The sequence below is a fragment of the Eleutherodactylus coqui genome, chromosome 6, assembly GCF_035609145.1.
Source record: "Eleutherodactylus coqui strain aEleCoq1 chromosome 6, aEleCoq1.hap1, whole genome shotgun sequence".
Classification (NCBI taxonomy): Eukaryota; Metazoa; Chordata; class Amphibia; order Anura; family Eleutherodactylidae; genus Eleutherodactylus; species Eleutherodactylus coqui.
Window position 1 is genome coordinate 177575776 of NC_089842.1, and position 26159 is coordinate 177601934.

At 41.2% G+C, this 26159-nt stretch overlaps 1 protein-coding gene across 1 annotated transcript in view; it reads left to right on the forward strand.

Annotated features, from left to right (window-relative positions):
• Positions 1-26159, forward strand: part of TYRO3 (TYRO3 protein tyrosine kinase) — a 173954-nt gene that overhangs the window by 128152 nt on the left and 19643 nt on the right. Inside the window, exons 10-16 of the mRNA XM_066608303.1 lie at positions 6996-7125; positions 9452-9552; positions 10076-10171; positions 10338-10418; positions 12287-12379; positions 16203-16324; positions 17663-17772. Coding sequence (XP_066464400.1) covers positions 6996-7125; positions 9452-9552; positions 10076-10171; positions 10338-10418; positions 12287-12379; positions 16203-16324; positions 17663-17772 — 733 coding nt within the window. The remainder of the gene's footprint in view (positions 1-6995; positions 7126-9451; positions 9553-10075; positions 10172-10337; positions 10419-12286; positions 12380-16202; positions 16325-17662; positions 17773-26159) is intronic.

A 26159-nucleotide genomic window follows, 5' to 3' on the forward strand; every position in this document is an offset into this window, starting at 1 on the left:
CCCAGGGGCGTAACTATAGGGGAAGCGGTTGCACCCCGGCCCAGGAGCCTTAGGGGGCCCATAAGGCCTCTCTTCTCCATATAGGGAGCCCAGTACTATGAATAAAGCATTATAGTTGGGGGCGTGTTACAGATTTTGCAGTGAGGCCCAGGAACTTCGAGTTACGCCTCTGGTTCCGCCCCCTTATTCCCTGCCAGTGTTCGGTTCATGGGATCTTGCAGGCTGCTGCAGCCGGTCACAGACCTCAGCAGTCGGACCACAGCAGTATGTCCCTTTTGACAAGGGAAATGACACCCGTGTCAATGTATTCATACATTTCCAGGAGGCATAACACAGGAACAGCACAATGCATAGCATTAAATAAACATGATTTGAGAATTCTTTCCTGGTTAATACAAAAATTAAATACTAAATGGACATTTCAGGAGAGCGGACGTCCTCTTTAATACCCGCAATACAGGAAGCCATTCTATGATAACCTACTTAGGTGCAGTAAATGGATACAGATCTAAAAATACACTTTTTCCGTGACACAGGTGCATATTCTCCAGCTAGATTCATTTTTAGAACTGGAATAATAACATAAACTTAACAAAGCACGGCTGCAGATGGTGATCAGAATGGTTGCCAATGTGACCAAAAATCTGCAAATGGTGACAAGATTACCCTGTCTTGCAGACACATGCGACCAGCCCAGTTGCAGCACTATCTCTTTAAGAAAAGAAAAAAATTCTACTTGTATCTGATCTGGAAGGCGTGCCACACACTAGTCACATCTGCTCGAACCACCCTTGATGCACATGCTGATTGCTGCCCAACAGAGAGAAGCATGGGATGAGTGGGAGAGAATTGCTTTAACCCCTTAATGCTCCAGGACCTACAGTTGCGTCATGGAGGTTCAGGGTTTGACAGTTGACACCCACATGCACCAGTCACAATTCTGCTCATGGCTGGTAACTCTTTAAATGCCCAAATGCATGAGAGGGCAGGGTGCTGTTCAGTTGCCATGTTAGCTGGGGGCCTTCTAAAGGTCCCTAGGTCTGCCATTGCAGATTCTCTATGAACCCATGCCTGTGGTGTGGCTTGGTAGACTGACTGTAAGGCCTCCTTCCCACGAGCGTGACGGGCTCCGCAGCGTAATATTCCGCTGTGAAGCCCGTCACGGCGCCCCCCAGAGCCCCTATACTTACCTGCGGGAGATAGCGTGAAATCGCTTCCCCGCCCACCACCGCCGCGTCACCGCTCGTCACCGCTCGTCACCGCCCACCGCTCTCGCGTCACCAGCCGTGTCACGTGACGCGGCCGGACCGCGTCATTTGGCGTCATATGACGCTCGGCGGTGGGCGGGAAAGCGTTTTTTCACGCTATCTCCCGCTGGTTACAGCGGGAGATAGCGTGAACGGACGGCTTCCATTGACTGCAATGGAAGCCGTCAGTGCGTACAGCCCGTCCTCACCCGCAGAAAATAGAGCATGCTGCGGGTGAGGACGGGAGAAATCGCGGTGCGTAATTCCGCGGTGGAATTACGCATCGTGAGCATGGAGCTATTAGGTTCAATAGAACCTAATAGCTGCGTGCAACGCAGCGGATTTTCGCCGCGAATTACGCGGCGGAAATCCGTTCGTGGGAAGGAGGCCTAAGATTGAGATGTAATGCTATGGTATTACATTATACTGCAGGAGCGATCAAATGATTGCAAGTTCAAGTCCCCTGTGGGGACTAAAAAAGGAAATGTGAAGATTAGTTGAAAAATTTTATAAATAAAAGGTTATAAAAGTTTTTAAAAATGCACCTTTCCCATATTTATAATAAAGAAAAAAATCAAAGAAAAAAACAAATATTCACTCTTTGTCAAGAAAAGCTCCTTAGATGGAGTTGTTTTGCTGCAAAACTCTGCATGAAGCTACATCTCAGACAGATATGCAAATGATTGTAGCTGTGGTGTGATTAGATGAACAGTCTTACCAACTGAGGCCCTATAAGTGGTTACACTCTTGACCTATTAAAAGGCTCTTAGAGCCTACTCGTGTGTAGTGGCCTCTTTTTCCACTTGTGTAGAGCTTGTTGACCACTAGACGCCTCTATGGTACAATCAAAGAAATTTTGCCTTAACAGTGTGTGCGAGGAGGCGGATGGTCGTATAGACAAATTGCCGGCCACCTGGGCTGTTTTGACCAGACTGTTATGTGATGTTGGGACCAGTGCATCTATGAGAGCACACACAAGGCAACTGGACTCAAAGTTCCATTGACAAACCACCAGCAGAGACGATTGTCTGATTGTTTGACAAGCACGAGCAGCTCCAACGATTTCATTGTCCGTCATCCAGAGACAGATGGGGCAATCATTACAGACCCCGGTGTCTGTCGGAACCATTTCCAGGCACTTAGCTGAAGGACATTTTAGTCTCGCTGTGCCCATTACATGTACTGCCCTTGACACCCATAGTTGCCTTCGTTTGTAGTGGCGTTCTGAATGATAAAACTGGACTGCTACCAGGTGGAACAGAGTTGTCTTCAGCAACTAATCCAGGTGTAATTTTGGCACTACAGTTATTGTACACTCAAGGGTGAGAGCCTCAATCCTGTCTTTGCTGTGGAGCTGCACACTGCCCCCTGCTGGTGTTATGGTCTGGGAGGACATTGCATATAACAGTCGGTCACCCCTAGTAGTGGTACAAGAGACAATGACAGCCCAGCGATATGTTCAGGGCATCCTGCAGCCACATGTGTTCCTCTCATGGTGGCTTCCAAGAGGCATTTTCCAGCAGGATAATGCTCGGCTATACACAAGGGTGTCACACGAATTCCTTTAACATTTCCACAATTCTGTGGCCTGCCCCTTCTCTAACCAAATATGGCAGAATTGCCCTTTTTTTGGGGGGGGGGCTTTTTTCATTCCACGTGAATTCTTTTAAAAGTTTTTCAGTACATTTTTGTGGTACATTAAATAGTACCACTGAAAAATACAACTCTGTCCAAAAAAACAAGCCCTCAGACAGCTACATGGAAGATAAAGAAAAGCTTTTTATGATTGGTTAGAGAGGGATCACTATAAAAACCACTCTACCCCTGCCCCCTCTCAAGCTCTGCCCCTGCTTTCAGGAAAACCCACTAGCCCCGCCCCTTATCTCTCCAAATATGGGGAGATATGTCAGAGATCCCCTGTAGCTCTGCACCCCTCCCCCCCCCCCCCTCCTCTCTTGGGGGATTCCTAGCCTGATTCGCAATCTTTTCCTATTCATCTTAATGGGGCCAGCGCTGCTACTGCCAGCACCATTGAAAACAATGGTCGATCTCGCACATTCTTCTTTGCGATGCGAGGTTACAGTGAAAACATTGCTAATGAAAACGAAATCATTGAAAATCATTGGTTTTATTATCATGTGTTTTCACTCACTCTCGCATCGCAGGGAAGTTGTATCGCCGGTGGGTAAGAGCCCTTAAAAAGCAAATAAGAGAGATGGAACAATGCCTCTACAGTGCCACCTATTGGAAGGCAGTATTCCTTCAAACCAAAGTTAGCACTGTGGCGGTATTGTTCCATCTCCCTTATTTGCATATTACCCAGAGGAGCATGGATGGCCTTTTGAGTCTTCTCACTCACCGTATAGGTGCTCTCCCTAAGGAGAAAAGATAGATTTTGTTTCTTAATTCCATCAGTATGATTTAGATAAAAAAGTGGGTTTTAGTTGCGTGACACTAAATGTATGTTTTAGACCTCTTTCGCATGGACTACAAAATCTTGCTACAATGTGAAGAAGTTATATTTAACCTCCTATTACTTAGTGGTAAAGTAAAGATTTACATTTTTCATATCGCCACACCACATTTTTATTTGCAAAGTGAAGCTTGTTAAGGTCACATGAACTGGAAATAACTGGGTTATATGGTTAATAAAATGAATGCATATTTTATTGAAAATTCCTTGTAGCAATCTACTTGCAGCCTGAAGGGTTAACCCAATTATTTGCCCTAATCATCTCCCGGAAACATGACTTGCATTAATGGAACTCTGCACAGTTAGCCACTAATGGTTTTAATTATTTTTAATCTTAAGACAACGGAATTGTGATTGGCCCTCCTTCCCTTTTTAAGTCCATTCTGAATAGCCAGCACTCATTTAAATTGGAAGATTGTTATAAGGATTTCTTGATGGGTTTTCCAAAAATAACTCCTTGGCAGTCAGCTGGGTTATTTTATTATTATTTTATTTTTTTTACTTCCTTTGTGCCCGATTTGGCTGCCAATCGGTATCGGCGTTCGCTCACAAAGCTGAACTCCTATATGCACCTGCAGCTTCTATTTGTGGAGTCTTAATAGTGATTATGCTAAATTTTGAGTGGGCGACTGATTTCTGTGCCATGTTCAGCTTGGTGTACCCTTTTTAGACATTTGTTTTATGGTCTCCAAACGCTCTTGGGTAAATCTCCGCCTTTCCAAAATTCTTTTACATTCAGTTCATCTCCCACGCAATACATCATCTTGTCTTTTGCTTATACTGTTGAGATTACTTCAGAAACTAAACTGCCTAGAGCCTTCGAAGTCAGCAGTAAAATGTACAAAAGTCTAATGTATATAAACGCCTGTAGTATCCATAATATCTTTCTAGTTTACATTTTATTCATTCATCCTGACTTGTACATAATTTCACTTCGGAAGCTACTGAAACTACAAAAGTTATACGAACTTATATATGTCATATATTGCTCTTATAGTTACCTGTCTATCTGTCCTATTATCTGAACTTGTAGCTTTGTATACCATTAAAGCAGAGACCTATCTATGGGTTTAGCACAGGGAAGAAGCAAAATGTGTGTGGGCCTGTTTACTACTGCAGAGGCACATTGTAATCATAGTGATTATACATGGACCACCATATATACTGACCACATAGAAGAATATACCAGTTCTGCACAGGAGCTCTGCAGACCATACAAAGTGATTACATATAAAGTAACAAACTGGTGATGTCCATTCTAACTGGATTGTACACCCGTCTCCTCTTTTTCCATCTGGCCCAGACCGCCAGGATTTCTTTTTCCAGCCATAGAGCCATATAAATAAGGGAAAAAAATACCCTGCCCCGCTACTTGTATGGTCCAGTATAAGAAAAATGCTTTTATAAAATTCTAAAGACCTAACGAAATGGGTTTCAGGGTAAAAAAATAACCCTTGCTCAGATCAGGATATGCACAAAGAATGACAGTCATGGCTTAAAGAAAAGTTAAAGGTAAAAAATGGCAGGGTAAAACGTTACAAAAATCAAATACAAGAATATGTGCAACTATTCACTGATTAAATAAATACCCAGATAGTATGTATACTAGTAAATAACAAAAAATATTAGGAACAGTAAAAAAGCCCATTTAGACACAAGAATTATCGCTCAAAATTCGCTCAAACGGCATTTTTAGTGACAGTTTTGAGCGTTCAATTTGCATAAGCTCTTAAGTATCTAATTAGATCTTATTAGCGTTTAAATGAAGGCTCTTGTTGTATACAGAAGACAGCTGAAGAGCTGTCTTCTGTATACAGCTGCTGTGTTCTTGGAGCACTCAGCTGGTATCCCGCTGAGCGCTCCAAGTGGGGTATGCAGAAGACAGCTGGAACGCTGTCTTCTGAATACTCCTGCTGTGTTCACGGAGCACTCAGCTGATATACAGCTGAGTGCTCCGAGCGGGGTATACAGAGACAGCTGGAGCGCTGTGTTCTGCATACTCCTGCTGTGTTCTCCGAGCGGGATACCAGCTGAAACATTAGTATCAGCGGTATCCCACTGAGAACTCAGCGCGCGGTCCTAATAAGACTCATGGTTGTCTTTCAACTAGCTAAAAGGACAATGATGAGCGAAATGTTAATGAAAACTGCATGATGGCCGCGCGTTTGGACACAACGATTATCGCTCAAAAGATGGCTTTTGAGCGATAACTGCTGTCTAAATGGGCCTTAAAATATGTACTATTACACATGTCAACATTTTATGTGGACTATAGCGTGTTAGTAGCCAGAGATGCTACTTCCTACATCATATGAGCGTGCGTGCATTGTAATATTAGAAGGGACCTGCATAGTTCATAAATTGCTAGTTCATTATTGGTAATGAACTACGATGCCCGTACCCAAATTTGGGCACATGCATGTATCAGAGGGCAATTTTCCAGCCGTCGGGATGCACTCTCCCTCCTCTACCTTACTATGGAGCTGGAGGTTATACTTTTATAGATAATACTAGGGGAATACAAAAAAATAAAAATGTAATTTAATCGCTTATAATATAGTATAGCTACATTTAATGTAAAAGTGTATATAAAAAGGGAAAAGTACAGTAATATGCTAAAATTTAAAAAATACATTTCCCTTCATTTAAGAACTTCCAACCTGTTAGTAATTGAGCATAGATTGTGGTCTATAGGGGTGACATTAAAACTAACAAAATTGTGTATAATCCCAGGATGACGGGCCCATCTTTAAGGTATTCATCCATGAGTCACATTTGATCAATGTTCGTTAATATGCACCCTTGGAGCCATAATTGTTCTGCCAACATACTTGAGGCCACAAGGACACTCCAATGGATAAATGATGCATGATGGAGCACAATTTAAAAGCCTTCGATAATTGCATATTCCTCCCTTTACTCATAAATATGCTGCCATAGGTCCTTTTGTTTATATTATGGCAACATTTGCTACTGCAACACTTAAAGCAGCCATTTTTCCCACTTTTATAAGGCAATCAAAATAGGGCTCGATTGAGGCAATTTGCACAGTTTACTGGAGGCTATTACACTTTTGTCTTGACCTGCCAAAGGTAGGGGAGGAAATATGAAAAAGGGAGAAACGCAGTTATGACTTTCCTGTAATAGCTTTGTATTGGACTAGTAGATAAATCATTTAAATGGTGATTTAAAAAATGTACAACTTTTGCTAATTTAACATTGGAAAAAAATAAATAATTGTAAATAATATGCAAAACTGTTTTATTTCCATGTAGACCGACAAAGACGCCCACATACAAGAATGTCCTGGGTCCCTCTGGTTTTAGGTATCCTTACTGCCTTAGTGACAGTTGTGGCTGTGGCCTTAATTTTTCTGCGGAAAAGAAGAAAAGAAACAAGATTTGGGTGAGAAACCTGTTGACTATGTAATAAAATTGTGAAATCGAATGTGAAATTGATTTTCAAGAAGGAAAGTTATATACAGGGTGCCCTCTACCCATGTAGAAGCTGTATTTGACCCCTTCATTATAGTTCTCCTAACTCCACACAGGGCTTTGTTTAGGCACCATGGACACAATAAACTTAGGGCAGGTATGCATTGTGCGCCTGTATATATCTAATTCTGAAAAGATGGTGCCTCTCCATCTGGATCACCTAGAGTGATCACTCTTTTTTTCCTATACAGAAACAGGGAGAGAGCTGTCACTTTTTAGGTGATCTGGGCAGGGAGAGTCTGGGACGGCACAGTCCTTGTGACTTGGGGCTCTACTTGGAATCCATCTTCAAAGTCCGATTATTCTGAAATGCCACAGAGTTCCATAATAAGACCTACATGGGCTTACAATACATAATTGTCCCGGGTTAATACTGTCCTTGCTTCAAGAAGTATGGATCTTGTAACAGGTGCCTTTTAACAAACAAGGAACATGGCCAATTAGGGTTCATCTGGCCGCAAGAGTACTAGAGGATCCTCCAGTGCATCTAGGCTCCAACGCATTAATGAACTTCTAAAACAGTAGGATCTCAAAGGTCCAGCAGACCACCACATTTGGATCTGACATTAAAACCAATCACTTGTAAGGCCTTAGTCAGACTGGCGTTTTTAGCCGCGATTTGCGCATGCGCATGCGTCCGGCGATTTTATAAAACCATTGCTTTGCAATGGTATCGGACACATGAGCGCTTTTTATGCGCTCGTCCGATAAATTATAGAACAGAAATCGCAGATCGCACCTATCTGCGATCTGCGATTCCTGTTCTCTTCTCTATATGCGCTCAATGGGGCCGGCGGCAGCAGCGCCGACCCCATTGAGAACATATAGAAGACAAATCATTCTTCTCTGCCACAGCTGTAACAGCTGTGACAGAGAAGAACGATGTTTGCCCATTGAATTCAATGGAGCCGGCAATACAGCCGCTCCATTGAAAGCAATGGGCTGCCGGCGTGCGCGGGGTGAATTGTCGGGAAGAGCTTAAATATATAAGCCCTTCCCTGCAATTCATCCTAAAATGTGTTAAAATTTAAAAAAATTGTATACTCACCTTTCCGCTGCAGCCGGAGTCCAGCCGCAGCCGCTGTCAGTTCTCCTGAACTGCTTCTCGGCACTATTCAGCCGGCGGGGCTTTAAAATACCCGCCTGCTGAATGATCTGCCTCTGATTGGTCACAGCCCTGACCAATCAGAGGCAGGTTTCACTCACACACCCATTCATGAATTCATGAATGGGTGAGTGACTGCTGCCTCTCAGCGCTGAGCCAATCAGGGGCAGGTCTGACTCACATCCATTCATGAATTCATGAATGGGTGTGAGTCAGACTTGCCTCTGATTGGCTCAGCGCTGAGCCAATCAGGGGGCAGGTCTGACTCACACCCCCTTCACACCCACTGCAGGACGGCCGCGCGAAGCTCCGGCTGCCGGGAGAAGGTGAATATATATATATTTTTTATTTTTACACATTTTAGGATGAATTGCAGGGAAGGGCTTATATATTTAAGCCCTTCCCGACAATTCATCCCGGGCTCGCCCGCAGCGCATTGCTTTAAATGGAGCCGGCTCTATTGCCGTCTCCATTGAATGCAATGCGCTGGACAGCTCCGGCCCGTTTCTAATGAAACGCGGCTAGGAGCAGATTTTCGGGCGATTTGCGGGCGACTTGCGCGCACCGGTCACGCGATTTGCCCGTGTGACTAAGGCCTAACTCGGCTCTATTTCTAAATGGTTGAATTAGATAATAACGTCTTGGACCATATTGATGATCTGTCCTATGTATGCACTGATAATAAACTAAGTGGATGTACGCACTTTCTATATAGATGGATTGCGGTTTCTCTGAATAGTGTGCTTTGAGTAGTCAAAGGGAACCCTGGACCCAACCTTCTTTTAATGGGAGAGAAAAGTAAAAAAGCATTTATCCTTGAATGTAGAAGCAGCAGAATGATGTATAGGAACCATCAGGGCTATTTTTTTTTTTTTTACATTTTTCTTTCAATGTGGACCCTTTATGCTCCTACGTTCGATGATTGGAGCAATATCACACAATGCTTAAACCTGGACTGTTATGACTAGAGTAGGCATGTAGTACAGTATCTACTTCTGAATTATCCTTAGTTTTTTTTTTTAACAAATGCATCTTATAGGTTTATAAAATCATACAATAGTTGACCATTTTGAATTGACCAATATTCACAACTTAATTTTCTGTTTTTTCGTTTTTTCAAACCTTTTCATAGACACATGTTTGGCTCAATGCTCGGTCGAGGTGATCCAGTCATCCAGTTTACTGCAGCTAGGTCTTTCAACCGGAGGGGAACTGAAGTCTTGGAGGCTACATGTAAGTCAAAATGCAAAGTATAGTGACAATATATCATAGAAAAACTACATAAACTCCTAATTCTCTTTTATTTCTCTGTAAACACAGTTATTAATAGTTATTTACTCATAGCCAAAAATGTTTTTGTAATGCGGATACCAATTTTCACCAAAATGTCAGCGATGAGTTTTGGTTTTTTTTTTAACTCTTCAATCATGAAAGCAACCAGAACAAATTTTCGAACATATGGAAAACACCAGCTGGAAACGCCTTCATATTCTACATAGCCGAGCAACTATGAACACAAACTTTCTTTTTAATCCTAAAGATAGACATGTTATACATCAATACAAGTTCTGAGTTGTACAAAGCTATAATAAGGCACCGATAAGAATCGAGAGGCCTTATTGTACTGCCATGTACCTCCTGATTACATACGTATTGTGTACAGTACGGTGGGTCACCGTGAAGGTACTGTTATATTCATAGAGTGAGTCTATGAATTTGCATAAAATTAACATTCTTGTGTGTGTTTTCTTCATAGTGGACAGTATCGGCATCAGCGATGAGCTAAAATCCAAGCTTACCGATGTCCTTATTCAGCAGCAGCAGTTTACTTTAGGACGGACACTAGGAAAAGGTAGAGTGAGATTTGCTTTAATGATTTTGATGCCAGTAGGGTGCATTGCTCTTTTCCGTTGGGTATTTAAAAACAAGCATGTTCATACACTGATGTGGCTTTTGGTGTGCTTATGCTTTTATTACGCTTCTTCCTTGCTGAAATGTCTGAATTCGTAACCCATTAGGAGAATTTGGCTCTGTCAGGGAAGCTCAGTTGAAGACCGAGGATGGCTCACTGCAAAAGGTTGCTGTGAAGATGCTGAAGAGTGAGTATATTAACATTCATATTCATTTTATTAAACATACAAGTTAAACGTTAATGGAAAATGTTTCTTTTTGGCCATATATTGTGCATACAATACTCTTATCTTAACCATTATACCATGAAGACCCTTTTACATGCAACGATTATCATTCAAAATTCGTTCAAACGGCCGAAAATGAGCGATCATCGTTACATGTAAACGCTGGCATCGTGCACTTCTCGTCTGAACAATGGATTTCGGTTCACTTAAAATCTTGTATCATGCCATCTATAATTTATGAAGCACTCAGCCTTCTCTTAGCTAGTATAGAATTTAAATGGGCTTTCCCACTGTAGTATCACTAGGATATGCCATCACTTAATGATCAGACATCTGGGACTCACGACAATCTTTAAATTCAAGAAGCAGTAGCATTGGTTAAGGGTTGTAGCGCGGACACAGATTTTCCTTGCATAGTGACACTCGCAGCCACCCGCTGTACAGGGAAGTGCAACAGTCTGATTTGGGCTTCTGCTACATTTGCGTATTTGAGGCTTTGTGCTATGTGTTAATCCATGGACAGCCCCATTATAGCTTATGAGGCTATATACATGAAAGCTTTTGCACATGGACCAATGGTCTGCATGAAATCTTACAGCATGTCCTATTCCTATCCATTTCTCAGACGAGAAATAGGACTGCCAATACATGTCAATATGGAGGGTCTGTGTATATGGGACAGCATATGGACGAGTGTCTGTGTGCTGTTCGATGTGATTTATGCCTGAGTCTCTTGGGTGCAATTCACTTTATGGCTAGCGTGCACCTACCTTACTCAAATGGAGCACATGGCAAGGGAGCAACACTGTGCAGGAAAACCGCTAAATGAACCTCAGTCGCTTCATTCTTACAAACGTGCTAGATGACCATGCTCCTTTCAGAACAACCTACATAGACCATAAGTTATGGAAAGCAGATTTGGATGCATGATATAATCCAATCAAAATATGAGCAACTCTGTGCAAATTTGCACTAACAGGTTTTACCAATTTAAAGCAACCCTCCGATCCCGGACAAACAAAGATGGCCACACCGCTTCGCAGAGTGCTTGATTCACTCCGTACATTAATATGCATTGGTAGTCTGAGACACTACACACTGCTCTAACTGGCCAGTGCTGCTCACATGGGCAATATTGGCCAATCAAAGCAGTATGTAGTATCTTGGACTAATGATGGATACTAAGGGTTACTGTGCATCGGGTAGTCAGAAAAGGGGTATGGCCATCTTTGTTTGTCTAAGATCAGAGGGTTGTTAAGTGAATTTCCAATAACGGAGCAGTATCTACTGTGGATAAGGCAATAGAAGCTGAAATACAGATCTGCATTTAGGTATTTCAGTCTCCCCTCTCTTATATGTGGTGATATGGCTCTGTAATTGGAAATGTTCCTGTCTGTAAAACAAATTCCAGAAATTTGCTCATCTCTTCTAACCAGCAATACAGGATATATCTGAGTCATTTTTTTCCCTTCTAGCCTACGTCAAAATTGTCTATTTATACAGCCATAATGAATGTATTGGCAAATTTGTGTCACCCCATCTTGCAATTTTGAGGAAACCATATAATAAGTGCCTAATAAGGAAATATTATACCTCCTATACTACCGCAGGCATGAAATTGAGCAGCAGAAGGTCATTATGTACTGGTCTTTAAGTGAGGTCTTTAAAGCATTGCTAGCTTCTACATCATAAGAATCTTGTTAGAAGTGATTCCAATAGACAAGCACAGATTCAGTTCCAGCGTGGATATAATGAGCCTTCTGGATGCTAATTTCAGAGCTTGTTCCTCCGCACTTTGCCTCTTATAACATTTTCCTTTCTCCTGCCAGCGGAAATTTTCTGCTCCAGTGATATTGAAGAATTCTTGAGAGAAGCTGCTTTTATGAAGGATTTTGACCATCCAAACGTTTGCAAATTAATAGGTAAAATTGTTTGATATTACGTATAGTATGTGCTGCATGCTCTGTCAATTAGGCATTGTTATAGGTTGCCTATTTTAGTATATGCTTCAAAATGTGTAATATTTGACAGTTAGCTTTATAGACAAAGTTTTTGTTCTTTTTAAAAATGGTAATTATATTACCTTGTTAAAGCAGGAGTCAGTTCTTTGAAAATGTATCCACCCCTCACCTCCTAACCTAACCCCATCATAATGCTGCTGTAGTTTTTTACCCAAAGTTAATCTAAACTGCTTAATATTTTAACCCAGCTTCCACTTGTCAAATTGCTTCTAGAAATCTCTCCACAGGATAAAAACCCAATGCTTGCTCTATGTCAAAAATCTGGGGAAGGACGGCTGCTTTGTGATTATTGGGGTTCTAGGACTGTATATCGGGAGCTACAGATGCCGAAAAGTTGTGATAACTTTTCTGACAAGTTATCTTAAACCATTAAAAACTATTGTTCTTTTATATAAACACAACCGAACCCATTGTGAAGCAATTAAAAGGGTACACAAGCTGTAGCACAGAAAGTTATAACACATTGTCATTCAGAACGTTGATTCATCTGTAGGCCTTGTCTACATGGGACAGAAAGTGATCTAGAAGTTAAATCAGCAAGTTACACCGCATAATGGAAATGGGCCATTACCACTTAAAGGGATTGTCCAGTTTTAGGTCTATTGATAGTCTGCCTCAATTGTAGATCAGCAAGGGTCCGCTACCTGGTATCCTCGCCAATGAGCTGATCATTCACTGCACTGATTTATGCAGGAAGCGGACAACTCCATTCCCAATACAGTAATGAGGCTTGGTACTACAGGCAAAGTTCCCATTAAAGTGAATAGGTACTTTGCATGTAATAACAAGTCAGGCCACTGTAGTCGGAACGGAGCTGTCTGCTTCCTGCAAAAATTGGCTCAGTGCACAAACATACTAGCCTATTCTAAGGACAGCTCCTTTTAATGCATGAACTTGCTATGCAACGGCCTAAAATATGTGCTTTAAGATTGGCCGATTAAAGCATTGGAAGATTGACCCAACAAAGGTGTTGTATTTCTGTTACAAATTGAGGCCATAATCTGATTAATTACTATAGTTGTTGGTACAAGCTTTCAGATCCTCTGTTCAAGGTTTCAATGAACAGTTGTTCAAAAGTATTAAGATATAATAAACCTTAAATGTGTTATCCCATTCTAATCCTCATCTAATATCTCATAGACCAATGTGAGCAGATCACATAAGTGAAGTTTGGAATCTCTAGCCATCGTTGTTTTCCAGAATGAAAAGGCTATAGCAAGTGGTGAAAGGCTAAAAAAAAGTTGTACTGGAAATTGGAGTATTACAAAAAGCAGTTATGAATTTGAATGGACTTTGACGAGTGTGTATGATTTGGAGTGACCTCAAAACGGTTTGCATGCTCTATCGAGCCCTTTTTGTTCTGAAAATCGGTGGTAGTCTATAAATTCAACTCCACCAATGTAATCTCACATACGTACCCATAATATCATAATAAGATCATTCTGTCTGGATTTTCTTGTTTAACACGGTTGCATACAGACCTACCTTGCATACCTTGTTAGATAGAAGGTTGGAAGCCCTGCCCCGTTCATGAAAACTATACCTCACCAGTAAAATGCTTTTTTAGCTACCTATTATTGTCAAGGCTTGTGTATGTGATGTGTTCGCTAGCCTGAGGGAGATTCCTTAACTGTGATCGACTGTGAAAATGTTAAGTACAGGGATTGTGTTGTGTTTTTATGCTTTTTTTAGAAGCTAATAGAGTGGCTTCATTCTCTATAGGCCCCGATCTGAATTCGTGGCTTAAAGCAGCTTTCCGACCTTTCAGCGCTGCCGACCTTGTCACCCTCGGTGCAGTTCCTGTTGAAATAGGAAATGATAACATCTCATTCATTGCTTACCTGACCCCTTCAGTAGACGAGTCAGTGAGCAGATTGGACAGAGTTAGTGACGCTGGGCCAGAGGCACAATGGAAGGGCGAGTAATGGCCATTTCATTTGACTTACACCATTTCCTACCCTGGAGCAAGTTTTTTTTTAAAAGTTTTCAAACCCCATTAAAATGGTCCAGCTTTAGAGATGCCAGTCATCAACTGTAATAGAAAAGGAAACCTGTGTTTGTCCGCTGCAGAAGAAAACTACATGCCTTGCAGTCAAATGAACGACTGTATCTACTACATGGATGGGCTGGGTCTGTCAGAACAAGAACTGCCCCAGTTATAAACACCCACCCCCAAGGTGTCCCAATAGCTCCTAAGCACATAAGCGTATTCTCCATACATATAATATGCATAGATACAGTTTTAGTTTTTGTTTTGCTTTTTATTAGTTTACTTTTGTAAAGTCGTGTTAGGTTTTACTACAGTAGTTTCAGTACTACTGTGAGATACATTGGCATTATAGAAGGCTTCTCTGCTGTATAGTAGTATGCAGCCTTTTGGAATGGCTCAAGATCAACATTTGCCAATGGTTCCCAAGCTCATCTGATACTGCATGATGCTTTTCAACTAGTTGCCTAACTGATGTTACACTTTTGCTTCATTTATATGGATTATTTGCTAAGCCTGTGAATTCACTTTACTCAATTAAGTCTTGGTTTTAACAGCTATTCGTGTTCTAGTTAGATGATTTATGGCCATGTTTATTTCCTCTACTGCAGTTATGTCTATGTACAGTATTTTGCTGTGATTAATGAGGTAGAGCTAGTCTTTTTCCCTTCTATTTTCACTTAAGCAGTTTCTGCAACAGTCTTAAAGCGTATTAAAACTAAGATGTAGGGTTGTAAAAAAAAAATGGTTGCAACACTGAGCTTTCAATGAGCTCTGTAAGAAACATCTGCAACAAGAGCTGGCATCAGGATCTTCATGCATTAGGTTTCCATGGTCAAGCAGCTGCCAACAGGCACCACAAATGTCACTTACAGAAGCCTGTATGACCATCACAACCCAACAAGTACTGGTTGTAAGCAAAGTCTGATCAGCCATCAGTTCTCAACATCACTGATGCTCTCTTGTGGCTGAATAGTCACAAAGCTCTATAGCCTTGTTAAATAATCTGCTGCAAAGGCATCGAAGAATAATGGAGGATGCTATTTTGGGTTGCCACATATTGATGTGATATTCCTGGGGTGTTCATTACACCTATGGGTGCTATTGCATTCAAAATATTCAACATGAAAGGATATCAACATTTTGCACCTGTGTATCATGTAAAATTTTGGTGAGTCGGGACAATGTCTGCCCCCTTTCCCTGGCTCTTTATTGAAAAATCATATAGTTTAACATTACTTTACAATGTAATAACAGTCCTACATGATGAGACCATACTCGGTAAATGATGATGATTTATCCTTTCAGTCGTTGCCGACTTTTGGTCACCTTGAGAATCCGCATACGCCATGCTTCCCTGTCTTTGGCCACTTGCTTCAGATTTTCCACGGTCGTGTCAACCTTGATTGTGTCTAGCCAGCATGTTCTTTGGCATCCTCTTCTTCTGGACCCATTGACTGTGCCGGGCATCAAAGGTTTCCAGAAAATTGTCTCGTATGACATGACCAAAGTATTAAAGCCTACTATCATATTGGGAATAACCTTAAAATTAAACTTAACCAAAGACAAAAAGTTCCAAGTTCTTGTCAATTCATGTCCGTTTGTGCATGAGAAGTGCCTTCCTGCGCATGTGATGCCTTCGTGGCCAGGGTATAGCAATGTGCTCAAGCGTTATGACTGCCCAGAAGACTTGTGTTCTCTCAATTCTCATTTTGAATATTATTTTTCTCAACTTAGGAGTGAGTTTAAAAAGTCGTACCAAGGGAAGACTGCCTGTTCCAATGGTGATCCTGCCATTTATGAAGCATGGTGACCTGCACACCTTCCTACTGATGTCACGCATCGGGGAAGAGCCCATTGTAAGTCTATGGAGGGTTTTAGTGTTTTATAGTCCAGTTTTTATGCTTGGTTATACATTGTTGATCTTAAAGAGCTTGTTCCACTTCTAGATGTTTTCAGACAGCTCTGTACATTGCACAGTGGTGCATGTTGGTATTGCAGGCAAAATCCTATTGAAGTGAATGGAACACGGCGTGCAGTACAAACCTGGGCTACAGCACACTGTATGGAGCTGTCTGAAAGCAGAAGTGGGATAACTTTGTCAAGACTATAATACTGTACATTGACATGTTTTGAAGACTGAGCAAAAAGTAATGACCCCAGTAAGAACTTTAATTTCTGCCACACAAGTAGTTTACTTAAAGTCAAGCTGATTTACTGTATTTGAGCAAGTTGTATGCCATGGTAATTAAAAGTTCCCTACTCCCACTCGACATACAGTGTTTCATCCGGCTGGAAGTATTATCAAATTCAGTTAACTTTTGGCTGAGTGTTGCTGTGCTAGCAACTCCTGATCTAGAGAACAGCGAGATGACTTGTAAATTGGCCAAACTTTTTGTGGTGGAACAGAACTCATTTGCAGACTCTGCGTGAGGCTGTCTTTGGTGCTTCCAGCTTGTTTGTAGTGAGACTAATATTGCATTATTTGGTAGCTTTTGCAATATGTTTTTTTTCTGATACTAGGATATGTTAACCTGAAGTTTTTTTTAAAAAGTCATTTTGTGCCGGTTTTCTACTGCACACATTGCTATAGACGCCAATTACTTTGAAACTGATACTTGCAAAAGGTTTGACCAGAAATTGTGTATGTATCGATCAGTTCAGGGTTTCCATCTTTTTTATTTCAGTTTTTCTACTACCAAAAACTGAGCAAACGGATCTGTTCTTTTTTTTCCCCCATTGATTTCAATGTGGTTTAAAAAAAATGTAGCAGAGAGACAGAAACCCTGAATGAGCCCTAACGCAAATGTGAAAGCAGCCTTGTTTAGGCTAAGTCCACTTTGGACTTGGCATTAAAAAAATTCTGGTTTTAATTGGTATTTTTGGGTGAACATATAGTCTTTCGTCTTCATTGCAGTCTAATTGCTGACTGGATGTTGAGTTTTTGCATCGCTGAATAGCTAAGAATAAAAGATCACGCTTTTGCTATAAAGTCTCAGATTGTATATGTTGTTGTGACTGTTGCTTTTATGTCAACATGATGCAGGATATTGTTTTACTACTTTGTTATATGTGTCTATATTAGATGTATTTATGTGCATAGCTTTATAGGCCTATATTGGTAACATTGGTTTCAGCTGTAATTTTGCAAACCTTTGTGTCTTTGTACACTGACTCCAATGCATGTTTGTTCACAGACTCTGCCAATCCAAACCTTAGTCCGGTTCATGATTGATATCTGCAGTGGAATGGAGTATCTTAGTTCAAAAAATTTTATACACAGGGATCTTGCCACCCGCAATTGCATGTAAGTACTCATGTATAAAGATGAACCCTAAACACAGGTAACTGGGTGACAGGTGTTTTGTTTGTATGTTGGCTATACTAAGCATTTTAAGCAAGCGTGAACACTGGTTAGCATCTTATTTTGGAATTGAATAAACTGGGAATATAGTGCAATTGTACTATATGATATTCTATTTTCCTGCATGCCAGAACTACTGAGCTAGGAGATGTGTACCTAACTTTTCAGGCAACTTATGCTTATAGCCTGTGTTGCCTGAATTTTTTTTGTTTTACCACTGTAAATCAAGATTAAAGTGCAGCCCCTCTGGAATCCACTGCCTGTTAGGCATTCCGCTTCTGTAATAACTGGGACATTAGGATATCTTCTTAGCTGTGGGGGAAGGGCTGTCTTCACAGGCTCAGCTTCCCTGCACTTGCACAGCTCACAGACCTGCAGTCAGTGTGTACACAATCACTGCCTCTCCTGATGTTGTTTTTACCTAACCTGCTATGTGTAGTTATCTTTATGTTGTAGGTATTATAGGTCTCGCCAGTTTCCTGTGCGCAAAGTGGAATAATTCTTATTGGACTGATCTTTATTAGGTGTGTCTTTGGTCACAGCTTATATATAGATTTCTACATATCTATTTTTATGCTATTACCATGCAAACACAACAGAGTTAGTAATGCAGCTAATAAAGATCAGTCCAATAAGAATTATGTTGCTTTGTTTACAGTAAACTGGAGACACATAATGCTTGAAACATAAAGATAACTGTACATACCAGGTTAGGTAAATATAACATCAGGAGAGGCAGTGATTGTGTACACACTGACTGCAGGTCTGTGAGCTTTGCAAATGCAGTGAAGCTGGGCCTGTGAAGACTCCTCTCTCACAGCTAAGAAAATATCTGACTGTCCTAGTTTCTAGGGAAGCTAAATGCCTAATATCAGGCAGTGGATTGCATTTCAGCCTTGACTTATATTGGCGAAACAAAAACATTTTTAATGAATTTATTACAAGGTTGATGAGACATACAGGCTATTAAATGAGCATACGTTGTCGGTCTGAAAATTTTAGGGGTTTTTTTTGTTTGTTGTTTTTTTTTTAAGATAGAAAGAAAGAAATAGGGGAAAACCACATGGCAGCACTAAACAGGAAAATCTGCAGTTCCGATCTCAACATTTTTTTGGTTTTCCTCACCGAAACCTTCAGTATAACATCAAAGAATAGAGTATACTGTAGTCTTCGACAACTGCAGCATGCTCTGAAAACAGCTCCTCTTTAGCTGCTTAGTGTGACTGGGAGTTCATTTTACAGTATGCCAAAAAGTACTGTATGTTACTGCAGCCCCAATAAGATGCAAAATTGAAGTATAGAAAAGCACCCTAATACAATTAATAAAGACTGTGTATACGTGCAGATGCTGTTTTTTTTTTTTTCTGACAACCCAAAACACATTGGCCAAAAGGTTAAATTACAGTATACATAATGACCGGTTTACTGCATTACATATGGAAGGTCAAGCAGGATAGATTTCATAGCATTCTGCAAACCCCAATGGCGGTAAGACGAAAAATATTTATTTTGTTATAATATACAAATATTTTTGTACATATTTACCAATTGCATGTAATTGAAATTGGCACAAATGGCTTGTAATTTCACATTTACAGATCTTGGTAATAAAAATGAATGTGAAGGGTACATTCCGAACTAATGTACTAATTTATTCCTCTGCAGGGATGATAGCATATGGGACTATGTAGCACAGTAAATCAATGTGCCACAAGATAAAAATATATTTTTCCGGCATCAGAGTAGATGTAAAGGACCATATTTACTGAAATATGGAATACCATAAGGCAGCTGATCTGTACGGCTTTAGATTTTCGTTGTATTTGATGCATATGTATGAGGCCGTGCCTTCCTTGATGCATATCTATATTCCTGAGACAAAAACATGTGACCGTAGATCCTTAGTCTATTACACAGAGGCAAAAAGATTACTGTGGTCTGTTTTCTATAGTTCTGAAATATGTATATGAAAGACATAGTGTTGCTGGGAAATGAGGCACAAATGGCGTTTCAGAAGACACCAATCTCTTGTCTGAGACAAGTTGGCACAGGGATGCATGCCATGCTGATGACTAGAACAGCAAATGTTCGATGAAATGCAGAGGGAAAGGAAATTGGCTGCACCGAAGCCAACAAAGTCATTAACCCTCTTTTCTGTTGCTTGTCCAAAGCCATGCTGTGCGGAGAGCCCCAGGATAAACAGTACACCTGGACCCACAGTCATGGCCAGACCGGGTCAGTCAGGTAATATACAATATACTTCCCCATTCCACGTAGGAATCAAATGGATGTGTATCCTTTTTCCAGAATCACCTCCTCTTCGCCACACATGGAAAATGCCTCAGAACTGCATCCTTGAAATCAAAACCTGATAGAAACTGGGATGAGGTTTATCATGAGAATCCCATAGGAGTCCCCAACATCGCACTGAAACACTATCCAAAGAAAACTCACCATATTGTAGTAACTTTTTTCAAAATCGGTAAAGAATTCTTTAATAGACTCTCAAAAAAATAAATGGCATCAACATTAAAACATGCCCACTGCAATTGTCACCACATCGGACAACAGCCCAACCTTAGAAGAAGCCATCTGACAAAACCTATGGTTGGGCTGTTGTCTGGTGTGCCAAGGATTGCAGTGGACATGTTTTAATGTTGATGCTATTTACACTTTTGTGAGTATGACGTAGAGTGTTAAAGCAGCAGAATGCAGTCCTAAGCTCTCACTCACAACCTGAAGGTTGCAAGTTCAATCCCCGCGTGGTTCAGGTAGCTGGCTCAAGGTTGACTCAGCCTTCGATCCTTCTGAGGTTGGTAAAATGAGTACCCAGCTTGGTGGGGAAGGGTAAAAAAAAAAATTTTAAAAAGTACCTGAAAGCACTGTGGAATAGGTTGGCACTATACAAAAACAAGATTTTATTCTCTTATTTATTCTTTACGAATCTTAAAGGTACTACACTATTGTGAGCTTTCTTTGGAAAGTGTTTCAGTGCTGTCTTGAGGACTGCTTGATTTCATATAGATGGCGTTCTGATGATAAATATTCAGTGTCTTTTTCCTCATGGTTTGAGTTCAAAGATGCAGTTCTGAGGCATTTTCTGTGTGTGAAATGATTCAGTAAGGATACACATCCATTTGATTCCTATGTAGAGCGGTGAAGTATATTGTATTTAGATTTATCTTGAAATTAACTGGACTCCTATTTCCTACTCAACTTGTTCTGTGGGAGTGTGTGCTTAATTTTTAGTACTGCAATTGTTCTTTTTTGGGGGTCAATCAAGTAGAACAGGAAAGGATTAAAAAAAAAACATATTTGGTACTAGTGTTGAGCAAACCTTTGAATAGTTCCGCTTGTTTGTCAAATTTCAGTTCTGTCTGATATGGTTCAAAACAAACCGGAGCTTCACCAGTACCCCTAAAATTGATTGATTGTCCTGTGGCTAGCACTGTTGCCCTGCAGAGCTGGGTTCCTAGGTTCAAATCTAACTAAGGACCATATCCGCATTGGAGTTTTTTTTTCTCCCTATGTTTCATAGTAATCACCTTTTACTTATATAGCACATAAATATTATGCAGCAATTTACGTTACTTGATACTTTCTGACCCATTGAGACTGGGTCTATATTCAACTATTAGTATGTTTTTTTGGAGTGTGGAAGGAAACCCACACAAACACTGGGAGAACCTACAAACGCCATGGTTAGATTTGAACCTAGGACCCTAGCACTGAAAGGCAAAAGTGCTAACCACTGCGCCATCATGGTGGTCCTTCCTCCTTCTGAGGAGTAATGACGGTTAGGCTAACTTCACACTGGTGAATCACACGCCGTGAATCCCGCCCACATATTTCGCTCTCCATCAATGTGAAAGCCCCGTGGATGTGAGGTGTTTTCATTTGACAATGGCCTTGCATCACTTCCGGGATGCAGGGATCCTTCAATGTGGTTGTCGTAGCTGCAGGAGAGGATTGTGGAGTTCTCAAATTGCTTTCAATGGGGCTGCGATGTGAGATCACGCAGCCAGATAGAACATGCTGCGATTTGTTTCCCGCATCGCGGTGCCATGCGGGAAAACCTCACTCATGTGTATGACCTCATTCAAAAGAATTGGTTCATATGTGTACGAGACTTGTGCATCTCACAATGCACAAATCTCGCGCGATTTTCTCGGCCGTGTGAAGCCGGCCTTGAAGTGTAGAGGTATTTTGGGTTATAACCATAAATAATGGATAGATCTCTGCATTCTAAAAGATGATTTCATTAAGTAATACAACAAAAGTCAGGAGAAACCTTAATAGGAGGAGATAATGGCTGTGCTACTTTTTTACTATTAAGCTGCTGCTACATATTCTGCAGTGTTTTACACGCGGTTTCCAGCTGGACTTTGATACACACACGTACTTGTTCCTGCCATAATACTGGTTTAGTAGCCAGAAATATACTCTCCTATTTAAATACACTCAATTTGCTGCAAAACTTGGCATGCAGTTACATCTTAAGCAAATATATAAACAATTAGAGTTGTAGTGTGATTTAGATGAACGGTCTTATCCCTTGAGACCCTAAAAGTGGTTCCAGCCTTGGCCTATAGAAAGGCTTGCAGAGGCTACTTGTGTCTAGTGGAGCTCTTTCTCTGCTTGTGTGGAGCTTGTTGACAACCAGACGCCTCTACGATGCAATCAGTGATTTCACCCAGTTAACTGAGTTTGAGAGGTGGTGCACTATTGGAATGTGAGAAGCTGGATGGTTGTATAGATTGACCACCACCTATGGATGCCTGAGGACGTGCACATAAGGTGGCTGGGCTCAGGATGCCTTTGACTGACCACCAGTAAAGAGGATTGTTTGATCGTCCAACAAGTACGAGCAGCTCCAACCTTTTTATAGTCCGCCATCCAGAGACAGGTGGCCCTATCATTACAGACCCCAGTGTCTATCAGAACAATTTCCAGGACTTTTGGTCTCACATTGTCCATTATGTGTACTGCCTTTGACACCCATGCACCATCACCTCCGTTTGCAGTGGTGTCGTGAACAGTGAAACTCTACTGCTATGTGGTGGAACTGGGTTGTCTTCAGCGACAAATCCAGCTTTAGTTTGGGCACTGATGACAGCCGTGTTTGTGTACGCAGACCTAGGGGGGAGCATATGATAGTTACCCCAAGTACTGGTACAAGGGACAATGACAGCTCAGCGATATGTTCAGGACATCCTGCAGCCACATGTGTTCCTCTCATGGCGGCTTCCAAGAGGCATTTTTCATCAGGATAATGCTCAGCCGCACACAACAAGGGTGCCACAGGAATGCCTCCACAACATTGTCACACTTCTGTGGCCTGCCCAGTTGCCAGATTTATCGCCAATAGAACATGTATGGGACTATTTGAGGCGCCAACTTCGACAGCCTACGAGTTTGCACAAACTAGAGTCTCAGGTAACTGCAAATGTGGACTGATATGCACAGGGTATCATATGGAACCTGTATGTCTCCATTCCTGTCCTTATCACCTCTCGTCATCTAAGCTGGAGGTGGCTCAACAGGGTACTAGTGCCCTTCCTTCTAGGCTTTAGTTTTCCATAATAAATTATTCTTTTGCTCTGATGTTGTAATCACTTCTATCAATGTTACAATCACACATAGAAAGTTTCATTCGAATCTGATAACTCCTTCTAGGTGCTTGACTTTTTTTTTGACAATGAATGTATATAATGACCAACTAAAAGTAACAGTTTTTTGGCCAGGCTGCTTAACATAAGCATTGAACAACTGAAATAATGTTATTTTACCACATTCAGGAGATGAACAAGGAGGAAGAACTTGGTACTGGCTGTGATGTTGAAGTATGCATGGGCAACATCTATAATCACTCTTACTGGAAGGCTGAATTTGTTTAGCTGTATTACTGTATAGCTTCCTGAAATCCGGGACACTCGCACAATATTGCTAAATTATGTGCCATACTAGGAGAAGACCATAGGATTTAAATAAAAGACCCATGCGAATGCACCCTGCCACCAGATTGAGAGAGCAGAATTTCTCTACCTAATTGATGCAGATCCTAAGCAGTAAACGACGGAGGCCAAGAAAACAGATGGCTCACATTTAATTTTTTTATTCAAAATTCTCTGGTGTTAAAAGAAGTGTTTTTGTCCTTGTACCCAAACTCTGAGATTATCATCTTGCCTTCTGTGTGGGCGTTATGCCAGTAAGTTTTTACAAAAATATTCAGATAGTGGTCAGTTTCAGCTAGTGGATAGTTGTATGGTCAGTAGCATTGCATGTTATAGTTGTTTGATTGCATGGAATGTGATTTACAGTTCACATTGGCACATGCACTTTTCTTGTGTTTGATATTTTTTCAGAAATACATCTCAAAAGAATATCTATCTATCTATCTATCTATCTATCTATCTATCTATCTATCCAATAAACAGTTTTTCCATCCCCGCCCCCTCCCCTGTTTACCTATCACACTCTGGAGGTCTCTTTTTTTTTTTTTTTGTATATTCCAGTCGCTTTCATGCAATGCAGCCTCCTGTCTGATGCTTATCTGATACCACCTTGTTGGTGAGATTTTTACTTTCACAATACGCACTCCTATGCAGACGGCCGCGGTTTGGCCGCGCGAAATCTCGCGCGGCAAACAAACCGCGGCATGTCCTATTTTTGTGCGGGGCACGCACTCACCCGGCCGCCGGCTCTGGGCTGCGCGGCAGCCGGCACATGAAAGAGTCGGGGCCGCCAGGCGCGGGTGAGTACGCGCTCGTCCCTGCAGGCTCTCGGGTCGGGTCCCGCGGCGAGAATTCTCGCTGCCGGATCCGACCCGCTCGTGTGCAGGCAGCCTTACTGAGAGCAATCACATTTTTCTCTACTGGCTAACACTGTACCAAACTTATATAATTTGAATATTTTTAAATATTTCTACTTAGCATTTGTAGGAAAACTGCTTCAGAATTATATATACAGCTGTCATAGAAACAATGATTCTTGGCACATTCACCGCTGAAAGTGTAAACTGACTATATTACCAGCAATAGTTACAACACACCACGTTTTGGAGAAAGAAGGTCAGCAGGAACATTTCTAATGTTTAGTGCCTCCCTAGTACATTCCATATTTTATATGAATATATTGCCATAGTATCATACCTTTCCTAGCTTAATTTAGTACGAGGAGCTGCACAGTGCCCATATAACTCCACAATTTACCCACATAGTCATTCGGTGACCACATAGTTGTAAACCTGTATCCACACTGAGCCAAATACTGTCCACATAGTACTACACTTTGACAGTAGAACGCTAATTTAATGCTCAATGTTCCATACTTTGCTCTCAGTCATGTACACTGCACAGAGTGCTTTGCTTTGAGGGTTAGAGATGATTCTGCTGTAGGTTTCTTCTAGCTGACTAGTCAATCATTTAAAGAGTTGTCTCATGAAGAACTACCTCTTAAAAATAAGCTGCTGCAGTGCAAATACTACTTCTGTAACCCCCTGGCAAATTGCTGTTCTTGTCAAAGTAAGCTATCTTATGGCATACATTTCACCCGTTCCGACCACTGCAGGGAAAATGTAGTATTTCTTGGCAACCATACCAATGTCAGATGGATCACCATGTAGAGTAGAGTCCCAAGCAAGGGAAACCTTCCTGAAATTCATATTACCTAATGGCTCATATGAACAAGGGTTCTTAATGTAAGTCCACCCCTTTTTAAGGAGTCTTGTATAGTGGGTATATCTTAGTTTATCTTGTGGAATAGTGGATTGCTATCAGTCATCCTGAGAGTCATAGTTTTACAGAGAGCCATGAGTTGGAGATCACTATTGCATACAACATCATGCTCAATAGTCTCACTTCTCTTACAGTAAAGAACTTCCACCAATGATGGTGAAACATTCTTTTCTCTATACACAGAGAATACCCTATGCTATGGCTACAGGCCTAGATATAGAAAATTATCTGTACTGTCCATTCATATATTTGTACATTGTAATTAGATCACTCCAAGCAGTCTTTTTCAAACTGAGTAATCCCAAGTTTGACAAATTTTTTTTTCTTGGTACTTCAATCCCATTTTTTTCCTGTAAAGATGTCAGCACACTTGTCACATCTGTTTTAGGGAATGGTCGTATTCCCCATAATATAGGAGTTATGGAGAATATTTTCTTAGAACCCTGCATTGTGCCATTTCTCTGTTCTATTAGAAATTTCTGAAAAAATTGACAAGTGGGTGTTACCAATTAGGAGATTGTCGATATTCACCAGTCACTGTCCAGCCATGGCTGACATTGCCAAAGGGATGTGCCCCTACTGTCTGGCATTAGG